Source organism: Vicugna pacos, chromosome 7, assembly GCF_048564905.1.
Source record: "Vicugna pacos chromosome 7, VicPac4, whole genome shotgun sequence".
NCBI lineage: Eukaryota > Metazoa > Chordata > Mammalia > Artiodactyla > Camelidae > Vicugna > Vicugna pacos.
In genome coordinates, this window is record NC_132993.1 from 12,663,817 (window position 1) to 12,682,918 (window position 19,102).

The following is a 19,102-nucleotide window of genomic DNA, read 5'->3' on the forward strand; positions in this document are numbered from 1 at the left end:
CTGCTGTATCAACTTAAATTTTTTTAAAAAAAATTGTAGTCATTCTCGAGTAATATGTCTTCTCCACGGCAAGAAAGGCCTAGAGGGGATAATAACCACATCTGTCTCCGCCTTTAAGATTCATACATTATTGACTGTGCCTTCCTGACAGGAAACATCTGGATGAAAGTGAAAAATTAGGCATTGGGCTGGATGCACAGCAACCGTGAGGGATACCAGCTTTCCCTGTGGGTCTGACTTTTCGTTAACTGAATCCCCATGCCCAGAGCTGATTGGCTCTTACTGTTGAGTGACACACACACCCAGCTCCAGGCTCTCATGTAGGAAGCTATCAGGTCTCTTCCATCTACTCAGTGGGTCACCATCAGCTTAGTCATCTGGGTGAAATGTCTATCACTTCTCTTGGGCTTTGAGGACTGAGAAGATTCAAGCTGCCATATTGGGTTGGATCTGTTGTCCATCCAATTAGGAGCCTGGTCTCTGTCAGAGGTACCTAATAACAGAATTCCCCGTGAAATCTACCTCCAAAGGCATAGTGCCCAATAGCCCCATTTCCCTCAGCAGGTGAATGTGATGTTAACTCCCCATGTTTTCACTTAATGAAAACTTATTTGAATCCAGAATAAACAAAATTAAACAGATTTCTTTCCTGGACTTTCCCCCTACCTCCAAGCCTTTAAGATGCATAGTGAATAGAAGAAGCTGGTCTGCAATATTTCACTGAATTAGATGACCATGGGGCCTCTTCAGTCCTCAATGATTTCAAATCTGTTTTCTTGGTAGTAATGCAGAGCTTGAAGTTCATTATCATATAAGTACAGTTTAAATGCTTTTCTCCTAAATGCATTATTTTATTCTTGCTTACACTGAAGGGTACCTGCCACTTTTGTGCAGACTTATACAATCTTAGAAGAGTCTTAGAAACTTATTCCAATTGATTTAATATTTTTCAGATCAGATGAGCTTAGAGAAATATACAAATGCATAAATTTCATGGTGTTCTCCTTCTTTCAGATAAGTTATAAAATTTAAAAATAAAATGAGTGCTAGCCTGGGTCCCTAGAGAATCCTGTTTTTTATAATCCTGTTTCTGAGGGAAACCCAGAGAAGGATTAATTTTGTTTTGTTTCTTGAAATTAAATTGATTTACTCCCTGACCATTCATAAAGTTTTACACAATCCCAGGGTTACATATTAATAGTCTTTGGTAAAGAACATAGCAAAAAAGTTGGTAAAAAAAAAAAAAAGAAAAATCTAAATAAATCTACCAGTTGCCCCTTTTGAAAAATTAATCTTTTAGGAGATGGGGTGAAAATTCTGGCAGATTAATCAGACAAAATTTTCCCTAATAAATCTGTCAGTTGTTTTCCTAGCAATGCTCAGCCATCCTTTAATATAAATCCCAATAACTTGTCTGTCACTAGACTATGATTTTGATGGTCTCTTCCAGAATCAGGGATGTGTCAATCAAATGTTCACTAGTTCTTTCTCTGTATATATTATTTCCTGGTAAGGTGTAAACCAAAAACCAATTTTATTTTAAACAACAGTATGGATTCATGATCAAATGCTGATTTTTAAACTAACTTTCACGCATTGGTGGCCAGAGTAGCCTAATATCCACACAAATAAAGACAGTGCCGTCCAGAGCTTTTGAGTGTTAATGACACAGACGCAGAGAGTAAAGGACTTAGGCTGCCAGGGGCTGAAGGGAAAACTCTCAGAATTCCAAAAGAAAACAAATCTTTATTTCAAGAATAAACTCTGAAGTTTGATAATAAATGTCCAGGAGCTACTTACGAATTCAGAAAGGCTAGGGTGTTGGTATTTCAAAGCTATACCCTCGGGAAAACTGACTCAGGTACCGCGTCCCAGTGAAGTGTGAGCTCCTGTGGGTTCCCTGGGCTTCTCTTGTGTCTGTCTCCTCCGCCCCAGGCCCTCTGTGAGCCTCATTCTCCTCTTTGTCTTTGTGACCTGCTTTCCCTGTTTCTTCACGCATATACTTGTGACCCTCTAAAGAGGAAGTCAACAATTTTTCTTTGATGAAATTATTTCCCGTTTATTCCTCTTTATCTCAGTCCTTAGAAAGCTTCCTGGTTCTTTGATTCCTCATCCATCTATCCATCCATCCATCCATCCATCCAGCAAATCATTATTGAGTACCCATTCTGTGCTTTGTGCTACAGACAACAACAAAGAAAAAACAAGTAAAATAAACGGAATGTCAGCCAGTGAGCTAGTCCTACAGAGAAAAATAAAGCAGGAAAGGGAGTTGGGGGTTCTGGGCCCAGTTCGTGCAAGCCTGGGGAGGCTGTGGGTCTGAGATGGTCAGACGAGGGATCAAGAAGACTCATCACAAGTGCTTTCACCTCAGGCTCTAATCGGAATCATGCAGGGAACTTGTGAAATGTACAGATTCTCAGCCACCCTAGAAATTCTCCTTCTGCAGGTCCTGGGGTGGCTGGAATTACATATTTTAGTTTAAGGGTTGTAGGTGTTGTTGGTGCAACCCTTGGTTACACAGAGTTTGAGAACCAGTGACCTGAAAATCAAAGGCCACTGTGAGGTTAAATTCCAAGGAACCATCCAGAAACCTGGAGGGTCACAAACGCTAGGGAAGGAGACAGTCAGGAGGACCCTGATGTCTGGCAGCCAGCCCTCCCTCCCTCCTCCCCTCCATCCCTCTTCCGTAGGCTAGGAACCCTTCCCTTGTCAGATCCTCCATCATGGCAACACCTCCATGTAGAGGAGGCTCCATGCTCAGAGCCCAAAACCATGCTCTTCATATGCAAAGGGACCTGTTTGGGAATTAGGAAAGACTTTTCACTCCCAACACAGCATGGCTTCAGTAGGGCTCAAGAAAACCTAACGTGCAAAATTGAGCTGCCATCTCCTTGTTCTGGATGGCACTTGCTGCCTCCTTCTGAAGCAAGGATTCAGTGGAGGACAGAAAATCACAGGAGACACAATTCATGGAGCATGAAACACATAGACATTGGCTCAACGTTAGAAAACTATTATCTTTGTCACGTACTTTTTAGTCCTCGTGCTCCTTTCTGTTTAACCAGCACTTAACACCTTTGGCTGCCCCTCCTTTCTTGGCTCCTCCTTCCACATTCTCCTGTGCTTCAAGCTGTTCTTTCTGAGTGGTCTGTCGGTCTCCCCTCTGCCCCTCACCCTCTTACTCTAAACACATTCCTATAGTGACCTCAACCATACGTTTTTTTCTTTTTTTAAAAACATTTCTTCTTCTTTTAATTAGAATATAGTTGATGTACAATATTATGTTAGTTTCAGGTGTACTATGTAGTGATTTGATATTTGCATGCATTATGAAATGATCACCACGTGAGTCTAGTAACCATCTGTCCCCATACAAAGTTATTGATCATGTTCCTTATGCTGTATATCACATGCCTGTGTTTTTGATGACCATCTTTCCTACCCTTCTCTCCCAAGTGCCAGATCTGCAGCCAGCTTTCTGCCTGATGCATCTACTTAGATGCCTCCCAGAAACTTTAAACTCACCAGGTCTAACCTCTCCAGAGGGAGGGAGAAAGCTGATTCACTACCTCTGCTCCTTTCAAATGAAACCCGAGAACCTAAATTGAACTACATTGAGTAGAAAGATGATTTCCAATGGAGCTTTAAGTTTCCTGGTAGAATATGTTATACAATGAGCTAGAACTGAAGCAAAATCCAAGGAGTCTATGAAATTTCTTTCCCTCCCTCTTCCCTCTAATTTATGACCACCCTCTTTCTCCAAGGCATATTAGTATTATGAACAACTTAAAGGAACTCTATTTTCTGCAACTAATTCAGGCACTAGGAATTTAATTCCTGAGCCAGAAGGAGAAAATGCTTTGGATCCCAGGAGCACTGAATTTGTTTGGGCAATGACACTATCTGTTTCTGGCATATACCCTGTAATATGCTAAAGAAATCTAGACCCTGATAATATCCTTTCCCCCCTCCGAAAGAAACAGGGTTCAAGACAGTCAAAAAAAAACCCCCTTTCCTCCCTCCCTCCCTTCCTTCCTTCCTTCCTTCCTTCCTTCCTTCCTTCCTTCCTTTCTTTCTTTCTCTCTTTCTTTCTCTTTCTTTCTTTTTCTTTCTCTCTCTCTCTCTTTCTGTCTCTCTGTCTCTCTCTTAAAAAATCAGTTACCCTTCATCAATTTCTTTTTTAACAAACAACGAAATTCTTTCTGCATCTATTGGGCTGTCAAGCCATTGTTTACTCACGAATCCGGAAGTATGATGCAACATGTTTGAGCTAGTAATGTCAACCCATGGTTTATCTACCTCTCCTGCCCACCCTCTCTTTTGGGTAACTCAACATTTTTAGCGACTAGATGTAATAAAGGCGACCAAAATATGCTTAACACCTTTTTAAAGGAGCAGCCCTTCCTTTGAACAAATTCTCCCGTGAAACCTCAGTATATTAACACAGCTAAATGTGGAACAGGGCTTCTGGCTCCGGCTGAAGCAGGATGCCCCCCTCCTTCAGTTTCTTTGTGGGGAACTTTGACTTGTGGTGGTTGCCGGCTCTGGCTTCACGGTGGAATCGCCTGGGGAGCTGTAACACCCCCTCAGACCCAGGCTGCATTCCAAACCAAACCAATTTAATCTCAACTTCTAGATGTGCAACCCAGACAGGAGTGGTCTTCAAGGCTCCCCAGGTGACTCCAGCGTGCACCTGCAGCCGAGGAGGGCTGAGCCCTGCGCAGCACCCCCACCCTTAGCAGGCTGGGGCATGGGAAGAAGGAACTGAGCACGCATGGGCAAGCTGGGTGGGATCTGGGGTCCACACTGGCGTGTGCTCTCTGCCGCACTGCTGTCGGGGAGGCTGTAGTTGTCCCATTCCGGGAAAAGTGTTAGCAAGCCCCCCACCACCAGAGCGCAGGGCTCCATTTCTCAAACAGTTTTGCCAGTGAGAAAGGAGGTTTCTGTCTGAAACCTGTTTCCACACCTCAGCTGGTTCCAAACTTAGGCAGAAAATAGAGGGGTGTTGCTTCTGATCCTGCTAAGTTTCCACAGAGGTACCATTTGCTCCACCCTTCTAACAACCCCTGGGACAGTCCTAGGGAGCTTCAGGACATGGCAAATCACAGGGAGATAAGAGAAGCAATCAAGCAGAGAGGTTAAGAGACTTCTGGAGCTGGGGTCTAACCTTGGCTTTGCCACACTTACTAGCTGTGTGACATGACGCATGTTACTTAATCTCTTTGTGCCTCAGCTGCCTCATCTGTAAAATGGGTGTGATAATAGTATTTGCCTCACCAGGATGTGCTGAGGATTAAGTGTGCTGATACACACTTAATAATGCTGTGTGTATTAGCTGGTGCTATAAACTGAGACTCATGTATTCAACCAAGCCCAGGCATTCTGGAACAGCTAGATGTGGTGGATGGCTGTGGAAGGGCAGTTGCTTTGGAGTTACCAGTGCACCTGGGACTCAGACTGAGGCAGCCCCTTAGCCACTTCACATCAGAGGGTGCTCAAGGACTCAGTCCTGAACTGTTGCTGTTGCAGAATTCAGAGGAGATATCAAAGCCAGACCAGCAATTGAGGGGCCATCAGTGAGGATCAAGTGTGAGAGAACTTGGCCAGGAAGCAGGACACACAGTATGTTCTGTTTGTGCACCAGGTAGGGAAGGTGGGCCCCTGGGTGGGGAAGGAGGGAACCCCGGGTTTAAGAGCATCTTGTAAATGAGGCTCTTCTCTCTGACTTGGCCGCGAAGGTTATCCTGGGCACACCTGCCATCCAGAGTCCTGCAAAGGACAGCCTCATACTCCTCCCCGATAATCCGTGGCTGTCTCTTTCCTATTTCAGACTTGACTCAAAGCTCAGCTTTGTTTCACGATGTTCTCGAGTGCCTTGCTGTATAAAGTGTGGTTCACTGTTCAGAAGGATCCGCATCACCTGGGGGCTTGTTAGACATGCAGAATCTCAGGTCCCACCCCAGACCTGCTGAATCTGAATCTGCATTTTGACAAGATCCCCAGGTGATCCATTACACATGAAAGGATGAGGAGACCCCTCCAGCTTGCTCCTGGCTGCCCCCCAGGTGCCGGGTAGGGGCAGAGCCTTGGGACTTAGCAGGCACACAGCAAATGCTTGCTGATTCATAATAGATTCGTGGCAGCTGGGGATGTGGAAGGCTGGAGAAGTGAAAGATACTCCAGGATCCTGGCTTTTTGGATCATAGGGAGGTTTGAAGGCTGCAACAACAACAGGCAGGGCATTTTGATATGCCACCCGGGCAGGTGACACAACGTGAAGCAGCTGCCTGTCACAATTTGAAGAGAAGAAACCTGTTCCTACGGAAGAGCCTGTGTTTCCCGTGTCTTACCTCATTCAGCTTTTCAGGAGTGAAAGCAGTCGTCAGGACACTTCTGACCTCTTTCCATCTTTTGTCGCGTAAAAACAGGACACTGTTGGCTACTTGTTTGGACTCCAAACCCGACGCCTGATGGAAAGGAACAAGCAGAGTTAGGACACAAGGGAGCCACAGTCACCTCAGTGGCAATACAGTCCATGATAAACCTTCTGGTGAGACTCACCCGTGACCAACAACTAGGAGATTTCTCCTGCAAGGACATAAAGAAGAATATAAATTTGACACAACACTGTAAAATGATTATGAATCAATAAAAATGTAAAAAAAAAAAAAAAAAAAAAAAAAAAGAAGAATATAAAGGCTCATGGACAAAAGAGCCGTGGCTGAGGGCCCACCGGGAGCAGATGGGGATGCTCTGCTGGCCCAGATCTACCTTGCTCCTCTGTGGGCATCACTGTAAATAACTCAGCGGCTTCTGTGTGTTCTGAGGTCCCCCTGCTGAGCGAGGGTTCCCTGGGGACCCAACAGCAGGCTTCGTGGAGATGGGCTAGTCTTTCCTGGGACAGAGTCTCCTGTCTGAGCGATGTGGGAGGGGTTTTCTGGCTGGATTGGTTAGGTTGGGCCAGGCGTTGGCAGACTCACGTTTGGGTCCTTGGTATGTGTGTGTGTGTGGTGGGAGGGGAGCGGTGGGGAGTGCTGGGGAAAACAGAGCCCTTCAGAAGCATGTCCTGACAGAGCTGCTTCCAGAACTGCTGTCGGGATGCTTCTGTGTTCTCTGATTCATTCATTCATTTTTCTAATTCAACAAACTTATATCGAATGTCTAACACATGTTAAGAAGTTGGCTATATGGTGCTGAATAAAGAAGACGTTACATTGGCCCATTGGTCCTCTTGGAGTTGATGGTCTAGTGGGGAAGCCGACAGCTTCTCAACTAACAAATGGATGTCATTACAGTTCATGAGACAGTGAGTGTTATAAAGGGGGAGGGAGGGCAAGGTGAGAAAATGATAGGGGGTTAAAGGGCCAGGAAGCTTCTCTGAGGAAGAGACAGTCCAACTGAGTCTGGACATACGCAAAGAATGAGGCGTCCTCATCCCTTCCTCCCAGGCCGTTCTTGTCCTTTCTAAAACCAGCTGCTCCTACCAAGTGGTCAAACTGGGGGTCACCACTGCTGTTCAGAGCACCTGGGGTCACAGGGCGTGGCAAAGTTGGGGGGATTAGAGGACCAAGCATTCTTTAGAACCACATGTGATATGCGGTTTTGCTATTTCTTTTCACTGTTTTCCTTGTAGTTGAAACATGAAGCCAGCCATCATAACTCAAAAGCCTTGTAAAAACTCATGTTTAGAGGAAAATTATAATTTTCTGATAAAATGTGAACACTCAAAATAAGCTATAAAACATAACTGCAAAGTATCTGGGTGGATTTAATTATATAGTAGAACCAAGTTGCTGGGATATTCTTCTGCAGAGAAATACCTCTCTATATTTAGAATGAAATTCTTTAGGACTGCCGTGGTCACTGTACAGGATTGTGGATTTTGGGGAACATAACCCATCTGTTTAGATTCCAGAGTCAAAGGAGGAAATTGTACATTATGGATATTTGTACATTAGTAAAATCCAGTCTCATCCCATGCTTCGTGTAATGAAGTGTTTCAACCTAAGGAAAGATGGGTGGTGGTTTATGGGGTTCTGAGAAAGGGAGAGAGACAGAGACAGAGACAGAGAGAGTATATATTTTTGTCCTGATGTGAAATATATTTATTACTGGAGGCCACAGTCAAAAATGTTTGAAAACCCTATCCTAACCCAAACTCCAAGCCTGGAGTCTTCCTCTCCCTCAGCTGGAATCTTGTCAGTCGTAGGACCATCAAGCTCTGAACACTTATTGAGCACCTACTGTGTGCCCGGGTGCTATGGTGGCTCTGAAACTATCCAGTCCAAGAGTGGAATCCTTGCCCTCAAGGAGCTCACAGTTGACTCGGAGATGGGAATGGGGTGGTTTATAACAAATACTTGTTGCTCTTGTAAGTAACAAAGTGCTTTTCACATGATTTCATTAGTTTGGGGTTAATTCTCCAATAATTAGGAAACACTGGCCTGCTAAGCAGCGATGGTTCAGTTGAGGACTCTTGGCTCCCCTGCTAAGTTTCCCTTGGACAGTTGAATGTGCTTGTCTTTTCAATTAAGATCTCTTAAAATAGGGTCTAACTTGTTAGACCAACTAACCATAAACTTTAAACATTGAAGAATCACATAACCCTGAGAAGCAAGTTACTAAAACCAACACCGCCGCATCCTGTGCTCACGTGGAGAGAACAACCATGCTTATCATGGGCCAGCCCAGTGATTCTCCAGTGGCCCAGCAGAGTCACATAAGAACCACCAGCCTGTTCCCAGAGTGTTGCAAAATGCATGCAGGGCATTTTCACCATAACTGGGTGTGCATGTTACTATGAAGAAGGCTTAATAGGATATGAAGCCATCGCCAAATTAGTTGTCCTGTGTCCTGGAACATGCTAGAACATTGGCTCAAGGCCCATATAATCTCCGTGATGCCTTGGTGGGGCAGTCAACAGGTAAACAGAGCGAGGTGCTTTTAAAGACTCCAAGAGACACTGTTTTACCTCAGTGGTGATGGAGTGAGCATTGCTAATTTGTTTGGTGTTCTGTATGTCAAGGAGGATGCAAAAATATTACTGTCAGAAAGCATGCCATGATCACAAAAAGGCCAGGTCCGCTGTTATGAGCTTCCTCACACAACCGTGCACAGACGAGGAAGTTCCATGGCACCACCCGTGTCCCTCCTCGCCGGGTGTGAGAAACACCTTGCACTGCCCCTCCCTGTGTTACAGTCCATGAGAACTCTAGGCTTCTATCATTTGCCACTTGGATAACCTCAAATTCTATACCTGAGACCATGTGCTATTTTCAACCTATGACTACTGCTCTCTGGCTGTACAAAGATTTCAGCCAAGCAGGGCTTATATTTTGGTGGTTTGAAATATTTAAAGTGTCCATCTTCACTGGACAATTTTTGTCCATTCAGTCTTTGCTGGTAGAAGATGGTCATAAATATCACACCATCTTCCCTGTCTCTGCTTTAGACGGTGACTAGACTGAGAGCGCGGCCTCCAGTTACACTATGCGGCGTGTCCAGGGCTCAAGGGGACACAGTAAATTTTATTTAAGGCCCTGGGGGCATGTGGGGCTGAACCAAACTTGGGGTCTGTCTGCCAACTTAGCATCAGCAGGTGGAAAAAGGGGGCCTCTTCATGTTTGTTCAAAAACAAGAAACGGGCTATGGCAGCCCTGCCTGAGACAGTTCAGAAACACAGCCATCGAGAGACCAGAACTGCTCCTATGCTTATTTATTGTCCTCTCCCCAGAATTCTAGATGTTACTCTCCTGGTTTACACATTTATTTTCACTTCTGCCCCCACAAAAGTCAAGAAAGAAGGTAGAAATATAAGAATGAGATTTTTAACTTATTTCTCTCTGAAAAATATAAAGAAGGCCTTCTGCTGCAACAAGGGTCTGGTAAGACACACAAAAAATATGAAACCATTTTCAACAAGATTTTGAAGTTCTGCCAGGCACTGATGGAACATTTGGGCATTCAAATCAGTACCTCTCAGTACTGTTACTACACTGCTGGGGATCCACGAAACCCTCCGTGCCTTCCAAGATGTCAGAGTTCATACGAATGCAGTTTCCTGGACCTGGTTTTTTTCAGGACCAGCCATGTCCAGACGTGGTGAAAGGAGAGGACTGCAGCGGGCAGGCATCCCATGTGGCTGTCACCCGGGACTTCCCTTGTCTCATCCCGGGATCAGAAACAGCCTGCAGGGCTTCCCGTGCACAGCACAATGTTGCATGTAAACCAAGAGACCTGCCTCAAAATAGACAGGGGTTCAGGCAAATGAGGTTGCACACCTGTGTTTTCCGGTTCCCTGGGTCTGTCTGAGCTCTAGGTAAGAACTACTGCCTCTCTCGGAGCTGTGAACCTGTCATGTGAGCAGACCCTTCTCAAGAAATGCAAAGCTGAAAAAAGTAATCAAGATTTGACCGGAATGATGAGTGCTTCCCTAAGTCATGGACCAAAACCATTTTCACAGTTCAAACCTTGCTACTCCCATTGGAAAACTAGAATGTTTTAATTTATTCAACGTTTTATTTAAGAGAAAAGGGATCAGAAACTCTCAATAAGTAAGTTTTCCAAAGCTGTCAGTGGAGAGGTACTAGTTGCAGGTGGAGGGGGGCAAGTTTACGGCTAACTGGCCAAGGACCCCTCTCTCCTCAGTGGGTGCTGGCAGGCAGGCCCCTGTGGCCCCAGCACAGGTGGCCTGATCCCCTGGAGCACTGAATGGAGTTGGCCTTGTTGGTGAGCTGTGTGACGGGTCAGCGTGCTCCTGACCCCATGATGGGGTCCTGCTGCAGATGCAGAGGGCAACGAGGTTACCAGTGACTTATTTGCCTCAGAACTTGAGTAATCTTTATCAGTGCCAAGGGCTCTGTGGTTTCACAGGAACTCGTCCCATGATCCCCATATTGCTGTGGTGAGAAGGGGAAAGCAGTCCTGGAGAGGCTGCACCTGGGGCAGCCAGGCCCCAGGTTTTTAATGTCTCTTAATAAACCACTCACCAAATCCATCACTTGGCTTTAGATGTGACTCTTGCGAGTGGATGGTGTGGCTGGACATGTGCCTGGAGAGGTGACCCCTGTGTTGCCAGTGAGGACCTGAGGACTGGCACCCCTACCGTCTTATGGCCACACCACCTTCCACCTCTGCTCCATAAACAATCATGGAATCTGGGAACAAGCATGCCTGCAGCCTGATCTGCTCTCTCTGCTATCATTTTGGACCAGAACTCGGAGCTCCTGGCAGCAGGTTTAGTGATGAAATACATCCTCTCCGTGCCCTCACTCCACTCGGCCAACCTAACATGGGCCAAAGACCCCTATCTCTTCCCACCCTCCCCACAGCTTCCCCAGCTCACAGTCTTGATAACAGGCCAGGAATAAAACCTTCTACCGCTAGTGATGACCATTTCTGCTGAGTCCTGTGGCCCAGCTCCAGTTTCCACAGATATTAAAAGAGCTTCCTTGAGTACCTGATAGCAAAGAGGAGCTAATTAAAGGTATCTAAACAAAAATAACCAAGTCCAGAGGTGCTGGGACAACTGAGGTTCTATAAATGCTAAGAAGATTGATTGAGGTTTAACGATAAACTGTGGTTGCAGCACCGGAAGCAAATTCTGGAAGTGCTGGGGGAAGTGGTAAGGCCCCCAGGAGTCCATTTGGAAAATGGGCAGGACCGAGCAAGACGTTCCACAGAACGGAGTGGCCTCAAAAATGTAAATGGGAAAGCGAGATAGAGGAACTGCCACCCTGGTCTGACCCATAGACTGGTCAGCCCAGTGTTCTTGAGTTGGAAAAAAATACATCATTCAACAGTTTTTGAATTCAAATATTTGCTCAGTACTGACTCACGTCGGGGAGTTCCCCGTGGTGTCACCCCACCGTCTGCCAAGGTGCTCTCTCAGTCCCTCATGGGATGCCTGCAACTCACATCAATTTCGGAGCTAAACCAGCCTCTCACATCACAGTCACTCTCCACCAGGGGCACATGGAAGTCACACCTGGATTTATGAGCAGGGGTGGGTTCTCACAGTTGGAGAATGAAGCCATGCGTTATTTAAGTTCCTTTTCACTTAATGTATCAAACTAATATGCTAAGATATTTTCTGTATCACAAGAGACCATTTGGTAGAAGCTTGCATGAAGTAAGCATTTAATGTTTACTGAATGAACGTATAATAAAGCTGAGTGGCTGAATACTTAAGTAAACATGGCTTATTAGAGGGAAGGCAGCATGGTGTCAGTAAGAGGAAATCATGCCTCACTAATCTCCTTGAGTTCTTTGAGCAGATAAATAAGCATATGGATAAGAGGGAACCACAGTGCCCAATTTAATTTGACTTTCAAAACCTGTGAGAAAATCCCACTCTAAAGACAGTTTTTAAAAAAATTGAGTCACTAAGGGTTGTTTTATCATGAATGTGGAATTGGCTTAAAGGCCATAAACAACGCGGAAGATAAGTGGCTACGTTCCCAGATGGAAAATTATAAACATTGGGGTTTCCTAGAGATCTCATCTTTGATGGATCTTTTTACATGTTTGTGAATGGCCCACAAAAGGAAGTGTATATTGAATCTCCAGGTAACACCTAGTTAATCTGGGGAGAATGTCAAGTTGACGGAGATTTGATTCAGTTGGAACAAGAATATATTGGATACTGAGTAGTCGTTATGTGTTTGGGCCCTGGGGTGTAAAAATGAGGGACAAGCCTTAAAGTTAATCAAGTTAGGGTGAAAGCCATACCTTCATTTACTGTAAATAGTCGAAGGCACAGTGGGAGCAGTTGTGAAAATGAGTGATGCAGATATAAATACTGTCCAAGTTCAGAGAAAGAAAAAAGTGAATGTGGATTGAGAAAGGGACAGCTTCGTGGGAGAGGCAGGATTTGAGGACAGCCTGAAACAACACTTAGGGTTTGATGGGTGTGGAAGAGTTGGAGGATCTTCATGTTAATAGCAGCTGATGCACAGTGAGAAATTGTCTTGCATGCATGTAAAAGAGGACTTATATGCATGACTTTATTTAGCCTTCTAACAGCTCAGTAGGATAGAGCACATCCCCATTTTCCAAAGGAGGAGTGAGAGCCTTAAAGAAGTTAAGTAATTTGCTCAGGCTTACATTGCTAGTAAATGCATGACCCACTGTTGTGCCGCCTCCAGTTCTAGAGGGAGTGTCAGCATGAGCAAAGGCACTGAGGCAGGGATTTCCAGAGCAGGTTATAGACAGAATGGAGAGACCAGTCCAGCAGGAGTGACAGCTTACACTGGGGAGCAGTGAGAGGGGAGGTTGGAGCATATGCAATGGCTCTAAATTATGGGTGCCCTTAAATCTCATCTGGAGAACTTGACTTTGTCTTGAGGGCACTGTGTTGAGTGAAGAAGGAAACTGGCACTATATTCTGGAGGTTGAAGCCTGGAAATCTGAATCAGGGGGTGGGAAAAAAATAGGAAGGAAAGACAAATAGTTTGGAAGAGAAATGGACTGAAGTTAGGTAACTTGATGTTGTCCCCTCTGCCTGAACGTGTATTTTGACTGTACGTCTGCCCCGAATGCCTTGATCGGAGAGCAGCCTCTTCCAGGTCAGCTTGCGGTGTTCTGTGCCTTGGTCACCTCTTGGATGTCACATGAAGCAATGTGCAGACACATGGCTGACACGTCCCATCTCACTGCTCAGGGGCTCACCCTTGCTCAAGACAGTGGCAGGCTCTTGGAGTGCCTTTGCTGCACTCACTGGCTTCCCCTGTTTCTTTCATCAACGTTCCTTACTGAGTCCGGAGGCACAACAATCCCTGAGTGCACTTGACCATCCGATCAGTCTCTAAGATGCCAAGGCCACAAAAACTCTTCAGGGGACTTTGGACAGGGAAATAACAACACAGTGTTTGGGGAGAGAATCAAGTGGAGGCAGAGAAGTAGTTAAGCTTCTGCAATTCCTCCTCTCATTCCGAGGTGATGGAGTTAGCAGGCCAGGCAGTCACCTCCTAACCTCCAGTGGCCATGAGGTGTCTGGAATTGGGCACGATGCTCTGGGGCTGTAAGATGTGTATGTTTTGGTGAATAACCAATTACTCGGTGAAAACTGGACAATGCAGAAATGTCCTCCGAGGCAGCTGTTACTGTAGTGGCAGTAAAAAGAGCCCCGGGCTTGAGTTGGGAGATGCACGTGAATCCCTGCTGTTCCTCCTGTGAGTCGTATGGTCAGGGGTGTCACTTAACCTCTCTGAGCCTCAGTTTCTTTGTCCATAAAATACAGATGATAATTGTACCAGTTTCATATGTTCCTGTGAAATTTGATGAGAAAAAAACACTCGAGCTGTTCAACTAGGACAGAACACAGGAGGGGTGGGGTACTGCTAATTTCTTCAAGACTTAGTCCCAGGCACCTCACATCTAATAAGCCTTTTCCTGTCCCCATCCTGGGGGAGGGCAGCGGTGCTCACCACACTGTAGTGAACTGGTCTCTTAACCTCTCTGCCTCTGTCACTAGACTATGAGCTCCTTGAGGACAAGACTGTTTTCTGTCCCTTTCTAACCAGTATCTAGACAGTGCCTGGCATGTATGGCAGGTTTGTAAAAGTTTGTCAAATATCCAACAAGAGTGAATACATTGCTTACTATTCCTATAAGAATGGAAGATGAGTTTAACAAAAGAAAAAAGAAAAAAAAAGGTAGGCACACAGAGCGATTCTCTGAATTCTCACAAACAACTATTTGTTAATTCACTTTAGACTTTTTCCAAGAATCAACATGGTTATTGGTCATCTCTGCTAGAATTCTTATCTCCTCATTTTTGGAAAATGTGGACAACACTGACCTTTGCTATTTTCTGTCCCCTCTTCCATCCTTTGGAATTTCTCATCAAAAATTAAAAAGTAGGGTATGTACTTTCCAGAAAAGATGGAGTATGTACATCCTTTCGTGGGTTGGAGACTTGCTACTTGGAGACAAATTCCCCTTGAAACATTGCTTGTCTTCCTTTTCCAGCCTTAAGACGTTTATTCTCTCTGGGAAAGATGTGAGCATAAGAGGCTTGAAATTTTGCTTTCCCTCTGATATTTATTAACCTTGGTGGTCTTCCTCAGTCATTTGAGCTGTGCCCCCTGGATTCCTCTACCTTTGAACACAGCTTTAAAAACTCTCCTGGTTTTAGCGTTTTTATCAGCCACAACTTCTCCTGAGCTTTAGCTTTCTTGAGGCATTTCTTAAGTGTAAATGTCATTCTTTAGTAGCAGTCCTGTACATCTCTTTTGAAAACCTGAATTCACTGGGGAGCTCGGTTTTGAGTTGAACTGATCTAAACCCTATAAGAGGCCCAGTCACATCCCTATTAGATGCGCCGTGCAGTCCTTGCATCTTAGAACGATTCCCCATCCATCCATGTGCGGAGAGACAATTACATACCATTCTGTTGGTAAAGTTGCTGAACTTCTCAACCAACACCTGCTTGATCATGCCTGGCTCTGAGATAACAATAAACATCCGACGACCGAGATAGTACCTGGGAGGAATAAGAAAATTACTTTAAAATGTGTTGTATTTCTGGTGATGAAGAAAAAAAATGTGTTGTATTTATCTGCCCACTTCTCCTTTCTAAAAAGAATACAGAGTGGCTTAGAATGAAGATTAAAAGATAAAGGTGCGGAGAAGGAAAGGAAATGCATGTGCTAATCATGAGGAACAGTAGAGCTTCATTCCACCTTGTACTAGTCCCTGGAGACTCTGGGATGAATGAGATACAACCTTAACCCCTAAGGAGCTCATACTTTGATAGGAAAGACAGATCTGCAAATTTAAACATGATAATAAGGAATTTATAAGATCCAGTAGTAACACCAAGAAGGAAAATGGCAGAGATCAGTGTTCTCCATATTTTCCAAAACTGGGGAGATAGGCATTCTAGCAAGAAAAGACCAATAATTTTTCTGTTGATTCTTGGAAAAAGTCTAAAATGAATTAATAAATGCTTGTGAGAATTCAGGAGAGATTAAACCTACTGGGGAAGGGCTGAACATCTGGTTGCCATACCTACATCTAAAGGAGCTCAGCAGATACTTAGGACACTAACAAAGGAATGGAAGAAAAGCTCAGCCAGTCGGCGATGGTGGTGAGCTCTAACAGGAGGTGGTGCCCAAGGACATGTCTTGTTATATTTATTAAAGTGCTGGAGGCACAAAAGCAACCAAAACCCAGTCACAGCCTTTAAGGGCCTCACAGTCTGGTGGAATTTACAAGCGGGTAATGAGCATGCACTGTGACATCTGGCAGGGGTGTCACTGGAGGCACACCCAACTCAACACTTGGAGAAGAGAACAAAGTCTTCCTGAGGTGGTGCTTCCCAAAGTGAGTTCTAAAAGATGAGCAGGAGTTACTCCAGGGAGGTGGGTGGCATAGGGGGATGAGGAGGTACCAGCGAGAGGAATCAGTTGTGCAACTGTCCGGGGACAAGCCTGCCTGGAGGAACTGTAAGTGCTTGGGCACCAACTGTGTCAAGCAAATCAGAGTGATGACAAGTGGGCCCACTGCAGATGCCATGTGTTTAGTATACGGAATTATATTTTCAGGATACCATTTGACTGCTGGTATATCCAGCTCAGAGCAGTAAGAGACAAAGTCACAAGACATGAAAGCAGCAAAGTTTACTCTGATTTCTGAGTTACTAAGAACTTTTTATAAGCTAAAATCGTCTTTAATGTTTTAATGCTTCCCCTTCTTACTAATGAGGGGAAAAAGATTGTCTGGCACTTGTTAGGCACTCAGAAATATTCATCTGAGTGATCACATTTCCCCAAACTGTTGGGGAAATCTTTGAGACACAGGGCTTCAACAGATGTGGTAGAGGAAAGAATCCTAACTAGTTTTTAATTGGTTTTAGCTGGGAAGATGAAAAATAACACAGTAAGACCATAAACCAAGGCTTTTATAAACTTTATGGGGCATGTCATGGAATTTTTTGAGAATCTAGTGAAAGCTGTGAACATTCTCCTAAGAAAAATGGACAGTCACAGCACTTAAAAGTAAAATTTGAGGGGTTCTTGGACCTCTGGAGCCCAAGGAAAATGATAACAGAAGGAATTTTGGAACTTCAGAAAGGAAAGAAGAGCAATGGAGCAGGTGAACAATTATGAATTTCTTTAGTCATATTTGATGATTGAAGCAAAATTCTAACATCATCTGACATGGTGTTCAATATATTTGGAGAAAATACTTAAGATAATTATATTTTAAAAGTAAGGAGGATAAAGGGATCAAAATTGAAGTAAGTTTTCCTCGCTTTACTCAGAATAGTGAAGCATTGATACCAGTAGATGGTGATAAATTAAGTATGTATATTTATGCAACTGCTCAGAAAATTATACTATAAAAGGTAATATAAAAACATTTTTTGGAAAACCTCACAATAGAATTTAAAGAAACATTCAAGTAATCCACAAGAAGGCAAGAAAAATGAAATAAAAGAGCTATAAAGAAAACAGACACATTGCTATATTATAATTATATATAATTTAATAATTAGATAACAACACATCAAAATTTGTGGTTGCCGCTAAAGCAGTGCTGAGAGAGAAATTTAAACTGCTACCTTAAAAAAGAGAAAAGATCTTAAATAGAAAACCCAAGTTCCTACTTCAAGAAACTAGAAAATGAACAAAAAACTTAAACAGAAGGAAGGAAATAACAAAAGAGAAGAAATAAATGAAACTGAAAACAGAAAAACAGTAGAAAAATTAGTAAAACAAAAACCTGGTTCTTTGGGAAAATCAATAAAATGAATACACATCTAGTAGGACTGATAAAGATAAAAGAGAGACTACACAAATCACCAACATCAGGAGTGAAACCATCTATCGGCACAGGTCCTGCAGCTGTTAAAAGGATAAGGGACTAAGACAAATAACAGTACACTAAGAAATTTGGCAACTTGGAAGAAACGGACCAATTCCTTCCTACAACCACAACCTACTAAAATTCGGTTAAGAGGAAATAAACAATTTGAATAATCCTATAGCCATCAAAGGTATTGAATCTATACTTCAAAATTTCCTGGAAAAGACATCTCCCAGCTCAGATGGTTTCAGTGGAGAATTCTAACAAACATTTGAAGAATTTACAATAATTTTACACAGAGAATAAAAAAGAAAGGAATAACTGAACTTCCCAATTCAATTTATGTAGCCAGTATTACCCTAATACCAAAACCAGAAAAAGATAGTACAAAAAGAACTATAAACCAATTTTCTTCACGAACTTAGACACAAAAATCTTCAACAAAATATCAAATCAAATCCTGCAATGTATAAAAAGAATTACAGACCACAGCCAAGTGGTGTTTATTCTAAGTATACATGGCTGGCTCAATATTTTTAAGCCATCATATAAACTCTGTAAAAAAGAAAAAATATGTGATTATATCAAGTGATATAGAAAAAGCATTTGACAAAATCTAGCACTCATTTATGATACAGCTTCTCAGGAATAGAGGAACTTCCTCAACTTTATAAAGAGTATCTAGAAGAAACCTACAAAAAACAGCTAACATCACACTCAGTGGTGAAAGATTGAGTGCTTTCTCCTAAGATTTGGAACAAGGCAAGGTTATCCAGTCTCACTACTTTTATTCAACATACTATTGGAAGTTCTAGCCAGTGTCATAAGGCAAGAAAAATAAATAAAAACCATATAGATTGGAAAGGAATAAAAACAATTGTCCTGACTTTCAGATGACCTGATTGTCCACATATGAAATCCTAAGGACTATTCCTGAACTAATAAGTCAGTTCAGCAAGGCTGTACAATTCAAAATCAATACACACACACACACAAATCAGTAGCATAATATATACCAACAATGAACATGTGGAAACCAAAATTAAGGCCCAGTGCCATTTATAATGCTGATGAAATAAAGAAGACCTAAATAAATGGAGAGAGAGACCACATCCATGGATTAGAATACTCCACAGTATAAAGTGTCAGTTCTCTCAAAACCATCCTAGAAAAGTCACATATTATATGATTCCACTTAGATAACATTTTTGCAACAAAATTATAGAGATGCAGAAGAAGTGGTTGCCAGAGGTTAGGGATGGGAGTGGTGATGGAGTGGTGTTGACTA

The 19,102-nt window shown here is 43.4% G+C and overlaps 1 protein-coding gene across 1 annotated transcript in view; it reads right to left on the reverse strand.

Annotated features, from left to right (window-relative positions):
- TBXAS1 (thromboxane A synthase 1) overlaps nt 1-19,102 on the reverse strand; it is a 142,297-nt gene that overhangs the window by 61,067 nt on the left and 62,128 nt on the right. Inside the window, exons 4-5 of the mRNA XM_006210031.4 lie at nt 15,391-15,487; nt 6,354-6,470 (exon numbers count right to left, since the gene is read on the reverse strand). Coding sequence (XP_006210093.2) covers nt 6,354-6,470; nt 15,391-15,487 — 214 coding nt within the window. The remainder of the gene's footprint in view (nt 1-6,353; nt 6,471-15,390; nt 15,488-19,102) is intronic.